Here is a 9,976-nt window from a genome sequence, read left to right on the forward strand (position 1 = left end):
AAACCAATTATTCTTATAATAACTAACATATATGTATATACATATTTTTATATATTGTGACACAAGGAACGATATAATTAACATTGTATAACGTTTTCATCGCAAAAATTAATTTATCATCATAAATTATAAGATATTATGACCAAACATTATTTTGTCACGATATACTTATTAGGACGAGCTTATTTTGAAAAAAACTCGTAACAAGTTATCAGCTATTTTCGTGGCATGAAATCTTGTCTGTTATTGTGCGGGGGTAAAATATATTTATTTTAATATATTCATTTATCATGATTGAACATTATAATTAAATTGATAGGTGAAAATACATTTTTAGATTTATTTTTAATCCAGCACGTAGTGCAGATGCAAAATCTAGTACTAATTAATTCTCAAATTTAAAAAAAGAGAGTATATATTAATTCGTGTAGGCATATGAACATCAAGTGGGATTCTGAATTCATATGAAGATCAACGTTAATTATATGCGATGTCTGATATCTCTGTATAGTAGTGGGATAGAAAGTATAAAAAACTAGTTGCTAACTAAATAATGAACCTGTGTACCTTAAAGGTTATACGTGACGCCAGAAAATTTTCAGCCAACAGTGTGAAGGTGTAGCTGTTGTCCACATGCCCGTGATCGTCCCACTTGATCGATGTTGTTCCAAGACCTCCTTCTCCTTCGAGATATATGAACGGCTTCTCTCGAGGTATGGTCAATTTCTCCCTGCAAAATTTATCAATGACAACATATGTAACATTAATTGGTGGGTGTTGTTTTACTAATTTTCACATGCATTGTGGAATCAATAATTGAAATAATTGATGGATATAGTATAGGAGCTAGCTTAATATATCATACGGTACCGGAGTGTTGAATTGGGAGCTAGGATTAGGAGTAGCTTTACTTACTTGTAGACACCAGGTTTGACATGGATGCGGATCCATTCAGTGTTAATAGTAGGGACCCAGCCAATGGCCTCTTGAAGAGTGGTGAAGTTGCTAAACCCAGACTAGTCGACCGTGACCGAGACAATCATAGGTTCAACAGATTCCCGGTGAAGCTTCGTTTGTGCATATGATGCACCGAAACGAAGTAAGAAGGACAAAAGTACTAAGAAACTGATCTTTGTTAAAACTTGACTAGCTGCGGGCCAAAAGCCTATCTTCTATTTATAATAAGAGTTGGAAGAACGAACCCATGATATGAAGTGTAATTTGAATCCAATAACGGCACCACATGAAATTTTGTATGTTGTGACAAATTCTCTTGCCACGAAAAAATTTTATCACAAGAAAATGATATTGCAATAAGAAGGTTAAATTATACTAAATAAAGTCACATAATGCATATACTTAATATGCATGTAGAAACATATATATTTATATGTATACATATATCTTCAATATTGTGTGAGCATCGCAAATCAATTATTCTCATAATAACTAACATATATGTATATACATATTTTCATATATTGTGGCACAATGAACGTTATAATTAACATTGTATAACGTTTTCATTGCAAAAATAAATTTATCACCATAAGTTATAAGATATTATGACCAAATATTATTTTGTCACGATATACGTATTAGGACAAGCTTATTTTGAAAAAACTCGTAACAAGTTATTCTCTATTTTCGTGACATGAAATCTTATATGTTATTGTGCGAGGGTAAACAAGGAACTAAACGAGTTTCCCTTAATGGTCAGTTCAGTATTCTTTCTGGAACTAAACAAGTTGCATCTGTAATTGACTAATTGTGGCATGGAGTGTTATTGGATCGGTGACAGAAACCCTAGCTATTAAGGGTAAATATTTCGTAGTAATCTCATTGGGAATTCTGCATGATTTTATATAATTAATTAATGAAGTCTTTTAGTGCACTGCTTGGCAGTGACAAAAATTGGTGACATAATTGTATCTATATATACGATAGCTCTCGTGAGATTTGGTCTCTCTTATCCTCTTTCGTATTCATGGCAACTTCTTCTTTGTCATTATAAGAGGGTCGAGATCTTTTGAAGGGGCGAATAATCAGATAATTAATGGTGAACTTAGGGGAACGAATATGAGAAATTCTATCAATATTATAAGATTAAGACAACATAGCTATGCAAAATATGGTAAAATAGTGGTATAGACCAACGACAATTTCCTATGTACGTATTATATTTTACATCTTCTGTTTACTTTGTTCAGTTGGGGTCATACAAGATCAGAGGTTGTTAGGGATTCCTAGCCAAAAGTAGGAACCAGTCAGTCAATTAGTCATAAGCCGTATATAATATATACATATATATATATATATATAAATAACAAAGTTTAGCAAAAACTAAAAAGGGTATACTGACTTATATTATATATAAACTGAGCCATTGCTCCAAGCAATACCTCAAAATGTATAGTGTTCCATATAGGATACTGAATTTTCCAATTAATTAATTCACCATTTATAAAAAAAAAATGAAGGTGGTATATTAGGAATGTTCAACGTAGACAGATAACAATTTACCACTGATATCACGCGTTTTGTATGATATTGATCCATCTCTGGATGATTTGATCCATTACTTCCCTTTTCTTTTATTTACCTTCCATTTTCATTAACCAAATATGCACACGCACATTTCAAGGATTGATGTTGCTGTGAACTTGAATATTCTACTTATGTGAGTATAAAATATCCGACGGCTTTTTGGCAATTTATCGAGGAAAATTTCTCTAGATAACTTACCGTCGGTAAGTCGTCAATAGATTAAATTAAAAAAAAAAAAAAAAACCACAGTACATTATCGAGGGATTTTTCCTCGCAAAGTCGCTGGGAAATTTCCCGGTGAACTCCCGGCGAAAATCCTTTGATACTTTAAAAAAAAAGTTAATTTTTAATTGGTTTCCCCCTTTCCCGCGAGGTATCGAGGGATTTTCCCTCGAAAAAAGAATCGGTCAAATAAATTTGACCGTCGGCTTTTTAGCTGTACTGATATGCATTGATCTTCACGCATAACTCCCCTTGTCTTTGAAGTTTCGGCCTTCCTGGCATAACTCGAGGCTCCGGAGGTTCAATAGGCTCATAACCACTCTTCGGCCACATCAAATCCCCTACGCTTGTTTAAATGGAAGAAGAATTAATTTCAGTTAACAGAATAATAAAACAAACTAAATTTATAATAAAACTAGCAATACTAACCATCTACAGGCTGAAGAAAAAATAAGTTTTCATATATGCCTCTTTCTTGTACCACTCGGATACATAATCTTCAGATTCACCCTCCTTATAATGAAAGATTGCACAAACTGCACAAGGACATGGAATGCCCGAGATATCCCATGCTCTGCAAGTACAAGTTCTAAAATCCATGCTGACAACAAATCTATCGGCTCGATCATCCATGTGATGATTAATCTCATAACTAGCTTCACCATTCCAATCTAAGTGGCAAAAGGCACTTTGATTTATCATATCATACAATTTTTTTTCTTATTCTCGGGCAAGTTTGATCCCACCTATCAGCCTTCCTTTTGTTGTAGTGAATTCTATTCATAACTTTTACATGCATCTCCTCAAGCATACTGACAATGGGCTTATGCCTTGCGTCTAGGATCCATCTATTGAATGATTATGTGATATTATTGTCAACCATGTCACACTTCACGTCAGTGCGAATATATGCCCCGCACCATTGCTTTGGATGGGTTTTCACTAAGTCTTGCGCTCCCTCCTTGGAGATTTTTTCAAGTTCTTTCAAAGCCCTTTCCAAATGTGGGATGGTGGTTGACCTTGCACGCTACCAGAAGTTACGCTGCCATGCTTAAGGCTTGTATGTCTTCCTCTAATTGGCATATATGTGTCTTGCACACATCCTATGCTCAACATTTGGCATCAAACTTTTTGACAGCTCACAGCAGCCCCTATGTCAATTATATGAGAAAAGATTAGATCACATCATAATAATTATAAGCATTCTGCTGAAACAACACAAAAAAGAAAAAGAAAAAGAAAAAAAATAAGAGTGGAGTTATGTTTCTACACAAGTTCAGTTATGGTGTTGTTTCTGCATTAGAACTCCAGTTACGAGCTCTTCAACGTGCAAAACTCAAGCTCTGATGCAGAAACGACAATAAAAGTCGAGTTCCGTGTAAGAAATCTACAAAAATTAAACATGAGATATACTGAACCAAAAGGATAATAATCAAAGTACTAAACAATAGAGTTAAGATAATGAAATGCTAATACCTTTTGTTGATCACTCATTATAGTCCAGCCACGTCCATCACCGAGTCCCAAATTGAGAGACCCAGAATCGAATCCCCCCAGTGCAATATATTCGACGGAAAGTCCCTGAATTTTTGCTGCAGAATATCGAGGGATTTTTCCTCAGTAAAAGAATTTCGAGGGCCTTTTTACTGAGGAAAGTTTTTACTCGATAATCCTTACGGCCAAGATAATAGCCCCTTTTCGGTCCACGAATTAATAAGAAAATTATAATTTGTCAAATTAATAAAACCGTAAAACGACATCGTTTTAATTTTAAAATTATTTTAAAGGATTAAGTGATGGCATCGCTTTCTACCGAAAAAAAAAAAAAAAAAAAAAAGAAAAAAAGAAAAAGAGTGATGGCATCCCATCTCCCCACGTAGGCAGCCACGCCATCCTTCCATGACGTCATTTTTCTTTTCCCTTTCCGGTGGATTCCATTAACTTCAATTTAACGTCGAACAAACTATCTTGATAAATGAAATTGAGGTTTATGGACGATTTCGATTTGCTAAAATTCTTTGGGAACCAAATTGATAACTGACTCAAACTTCAGGGATTACTTCAACAGTTCACTTCAAAATTTTCTCGATAGGATCATTGAAAAGTTTTTCTCTTGAATGTTTGTTATAGAACCGTGGCATCTTTCATAACCTGCATAATTTTTCGCTCTACTCCAGCCAGGAAAGGTCATTGTGCACTGTGAATTTTGATAACAGAGCATTTTTGTACGATGTAGTTAATTCACATTTTATCGTACTGCATCTACGAGTCTATGACCATCTACGTGTTCTGACTCTCGACTAGTTCAACAGAACACAAAGATGAAATTGCGTGTAATGTCGAATGAAATCATATTGAATGCTACAGCAGATACCATAGACAACCTTCCTGTGTTCTGTTGAATGTAATCATGTTGAATGCTACAGCGGATACCATAGACAACCTGGAGTTATGAGTGACGAAGATGACAACTAAAATCAATTCCAAATAACTCTGAAAGGTCGAAGAAGCAAGCAAGGATGCCAACCGACCATGCTTACAGACGACATGAACACATGGGCTTAACCTCATCGATTTCCATCAGCAAAGTGCATCAGAAGAATTACAGTGGTTCCCAGGACAAAATGTAAGTCGAAATGATTACTCCGTGTAAAGTAATTTTCATCATTCTTAACATAAGCTTTGCTTGCTTACACTTCCGCTACCTACTTCATATGCAAGGGAAATTCATGCAAACACAACTTCCACCCGACGCCTGGTTCAATACTTCCCAAAATCAGAGTTTTGACATACCCCGATGAATGTTCGGTTCCTTGAATTTTGACTTACGTCCCTATCACATGTATTATATTCTCAACAGATTTTTCAGAGTTCAGCACAATTTACAGAGCTATTTCTGCTAAAAAAAAAAAAAAAAAAAAAAGAAAGAGACCGACCAGCATGCACAAAACCACCTGAACCAAAGGATTGAGGGAAAAACAAAAATCGTGCATATCGTTAGCGAAATCATAGAGAGATCTCCCAAGCAGTTTCCTCTCACTCATAATTATCGCTATTTCATCCGTCAACAGCACCGCTTGACTCTATTTCCAGTCATCCACCTTCCTGTTCTATCCATGCACATTCTGTTGTTGTTCCACCTCACCAACAATGACCATTACAGAGCTGTGATGGTGTACCAAGTACCACCGCCCGTTATGAAATTCAAAGACGTTAGTCATGACAAATGGCCCACTGTCCACGTTGACAAAAGCTTTCATACTGACCCAAGCCATGTCTGTCAGAACCCTGATCCGAACATCCCGCACCTGGAAGTCGACACCTTGCTCCCAGAATGCCAGTTGCCAACTCTGTATGACAGCACTATAACTGCAGAAGGCAGGGGGGAGTCAGATAGTGGCTATCCATTAAGAAGTCCTAGTGAAAATGATTAAGCACTTTGCAAAGGACTCTAGGAAAGGAATACTTGGTATCCCGGAATTTGGAATTGGAAAGCCTCAATATTCATGATGATATTAAATTTGTTAATCAGTTCAAATATTCACATGGCATTGCTAATTAAATTGAAAAAAAAAATTAAATAAAGAAAGGGTGTGAGCAGTTCACAAACTTCTTTGTTAGTTTCAAGAAGCTAAATATATCATAAACCCAAGAACAAATAATAGAGCATATATATATATATGGTGTGGGAAGGAAGCATACCCAGAAAAAAATTCTCCCGAGGCATGAAAACACTTCACATAATCAGCATTTAGCCAAAGACGCCTCATTGATGAAACGGACCCTTCTCTAATGATTTTAAAGAATTCTGAGTTAATATTCACAATTGCCCTTGTCGCTGCATAATATGCCTTCCAACCATTTACTGGTGTCACAGTATCCTGTTCCAGCGTAAAATCCTAGAGAAAAAAAGGTGGGAAAAAAGAAAACATTGAGCATGCAACCAAAATACCCTGGGGTTATTCAAACAACCACATATCCAGCTCCAGGTACATTAACTTTAAATTTTAGCAAACTATCATCAAGAATCAGCCAAATAAAAAGGACATATGCTAGATAATTATGACTTCCAAGTAGTAACCAAAACAAAAAATTTCATCCTCAATAAGTCCAAGGGCAACCTCAATCAGTCCATTGGATCAAGCATCACTTAGGGTCATCCAAAAATCAATGCAAATACATATAAGAAAGTGATAACATATTTGAAAACATATATCCTAAACCCAAGCAGTAATGTCCAAAACAAAAGACCAGCATCTCGATTTTTGGTTTCCAACATCGTAATTCAATTTTCTTCTCAGTAATCAGCTCAAACTGGCTGAAGGTGCTTGTGCATGTTTTCATCCCAAAGAAAAGAGAATAAGATGAAAAACAAAAACACCAATCAATTTACCACCCAACTAAAAGAAACAGAAGAATGCAGCTCGAAGATTGGATAGAAACCAAAACGATAACCCGAAGATTATCTTCCAAAGACGAAACTCTCTTTGGCCATCTCTTCCACATCTGTCAACATGAAGATGAAACACTATGGCAATTTCTGAATGTAAAGTCACAACACATACATTCCTCCATCTTATCAGATTCCTAAAAGAGGTTGTAGTAAAAAAGAGGTAACAATGTCCCACCCCAAAACGCGTACTTTCTTCTTATACGAGCATTGGAACAGCATCTCATATGGCTCCTCCCTTCAATTTCATTTCTTGCCACAGAATTCTTCAAGTTCTAAGTTCAATCAAATCTCGATTCTCAAAAGAAATGCTTAAGCAGCCAACAACTACTCAATCAAAAGCAATGATACCAACAATGCACAAGAACAGAGCGAGAGACTCCAAGTCATCGTGAAGAAGAAAACCCACCTTGTGATAGAGAGCCTTCCACGCATTATCATCATTAGCTGCCTTGCGCATCAGAGAGTTGGTCATGGAGAGGCGGCACAAGCTAGGGTAGTCCAAGTAACTGAGCGCGTGCGTCGTAATCTCCGGCACCAGCTGCTCCATCATAGATGCCCCGGTCTGCCTTTCCACAATGGCTACAGGCACCCTCTCAATCATCTCCGCCGCCACAGTGTTGCCACCGTTCAGGTGGACGGAGTCGGCCTTGGAGCCGCACGTGCAGAGGCAAACACAGGAGGGAGGGACCGGGCTAGGGGGGTTGAATTTGGGTGCCTTGGGCCTCCTCAGCCTCGACGATCGGACCGTTAGGAGGAGGCAGAGGGTGGTGGCGACGGCGGCTACGAGGTAGTAGTGAAAGTAGTGCTGGAGGGAGACGTTAAGGGAGAGGAAACTAGAGAGAATCTCCATTCGCAAGACATGAAAGCTGCGACGAACATGAAAACCCTAGAAATTGGATTCGATGGGTTGGGCAATCCAGTGCGGAGAGGTGCACCGCAGGGGGGGGCGGCGATTGGGCGTATCCGTGGCGAGGGGAAGGGAGTGTGGCCGGGAGGGTTTTGGGAAGCTCTTCCTTCCTTCCCCTGTTTGGCTGTCAAAAGGTACGAAACGGAACGAAACCTCGGTCGAGGAATTTGCAGAGGCTTTAGAGAGAGAAAGTGAGGGAGGGGGAAGTGAAGAGAGAGAAAGGATAATCTCGCGAGTCGCGACATGTTGTGAGTCGTAACTGACTCGGGGAGGAGGAGGGGGATCTCCGGACTGAGCATCAGTGAAACTATCGAAATCTTTCAAGGGCAAATTTGGCATTTCATGATAAATTCTCAACGTTACCATCTCTGGCCCAAGGACAAGGGAGTCGACTGACTCGACTCGCGGTCGGTCCGTCGGAGCGGATTGGGTACAACGTTACAAAATTCTATATATGTTCCCCATGATGGACTTGTCCCTCGGCTCTCATAAATTTATCAAACTCCTACTCGTGTCGAATATTTCATCGACACTAAAGTTCATTACGGCGGTTAATCACCATGAGAATCAAGAAGTTTGTCTGGACGGGACCAGATATACATGTTTTACACATGCAACGGTGACTAATTCGATAAGACATTTGATATCATTCGACGGATAGATTATAACACAAATAAATTATTGTAAAAGTACATTTAATTGGAATGGAAAGTCAATTAACATGGGAATTAAAGGTTTGTTAATTTAGCTGATGGGAGATGAGTTCATGGCTCGTTCTTCCATTTTTATAAATTATAATTGATGATTTATGTATTTTAATGTGCATATATATGTGATTTTAATAAAATCTATCTATATATTTAATGAGGGGATGCGAATGGGTGATCAAATACGAGGTCACGAACCGCTTGAAATACTATGAACGGAGCCAGGAAATTTAAATAAAGTCATTTATTATACTTTTTTTTATGAGAAAATGCATACCTCGTAATTCTTTCTAGAAATTAGCAATTGTGTTTGGCTAAATTTTCAAACTTTAAAAATTTTGTTAGTTCTTTTATAACATCTACAATATATAGTCCCTCAACGAAATATAAGTCTATAGAGATCATAATTGATTATGTTCTATTCGATTTTTCTTTGCATAAATTCCTTCCCACATGTATGTATGGAAAGATGTCATGAAGCGCATGGCCGTATACGAAATATAAATTCTTGTTAAAACATTTCATTGATGTTATATTATATTCCACATACGTGTATTCATGTCAAAATAGGATAGAATGCACCGTGCCTCGCAATATATACATGAGCTCAGGCCCTTCGAGTTCTATCAGCTCAAGTTGGACATTTTGTATCAGAGTGTAGACTCTTATCATACGTTCCATGAGAATTGATATGCAAGCCTCATCTATTTCTAAAAGAAACAATAAAAAAGATATTGCATAGATTTTTTCAGTTTAACTTTTACTATTAAATCTATAATATTGCCAAAATAAAGGCATTTCAACGATACTCTTGTTACTCTTGATATATATAATACAGGAGAATAAAATTAAGAAAGTATCCTGTCATTCCAAATATACTGGCCTACAGTATTTTTTTTTTAAAAAAAAAATTATAATGATCATAGAGTTACCTAAATTACAAAGATTACAAAGATTTCACCGACGTGGACTATTCAAGCGATTTGACGTTTGTTCCGTTTAAACAAAGTATCGAGTTCGAATTATTGTGAATGCAAAAAATTTATACTGTGAGAGTATTATCTCTTAGTGGACTGATCCAACTCAACTAGATTAATTGGAGCCTAATTAGGTTTCCGAGCAGCAGGGTTCATACCGAAA

At 37.1% G+C, this 9,976-nt stretch overlaps 1 protein-coding gene across 1 annotated transcript; it reads right to left on the reverse strand.

Annotated features, from left to right (window-relative positions):
- Positions 1–5,511: 5,511 nt before the first annotated feature.
- On the reverse strand, positions 5,512–8,384 carry LOC116205897 (F-box protein SKIP8). The gene is made up of 3 exons (XM_031538593.1): positions 7,629–8,384; positions 6,472–6,668; positions 5,512–6,138 (listed from the first exon to the last, which is right to left on the reverse strand). Exons 1-3 carry the CDS (start codon positions 8,070–8,072, stop codon positions 5,880–5,882), a joined length of 900 nt encoding a protein of 299 aa, XP_031394453.1. The 5' UTR covers positions 8,073–8,384; the 3' UTR covers positions 5,512–5,879.
- Positions 8,385–9,976: the final 1,592 nt, after the last annotated feature.

The sequence above is a fragment of the Punica granatum genome, chromosome 4, assembly GCF_007655135.1.
Source record: "Punica granatum isolate Tunisia-2019 chromosome 4, ASM765513v2, whole genome shotgun sequence".
NCBI lineage: Eukaryota > Viridiplantae > Streptophyta > Magnoliopsida > Myrtales > Lythraceae > Punica > Punica granatum.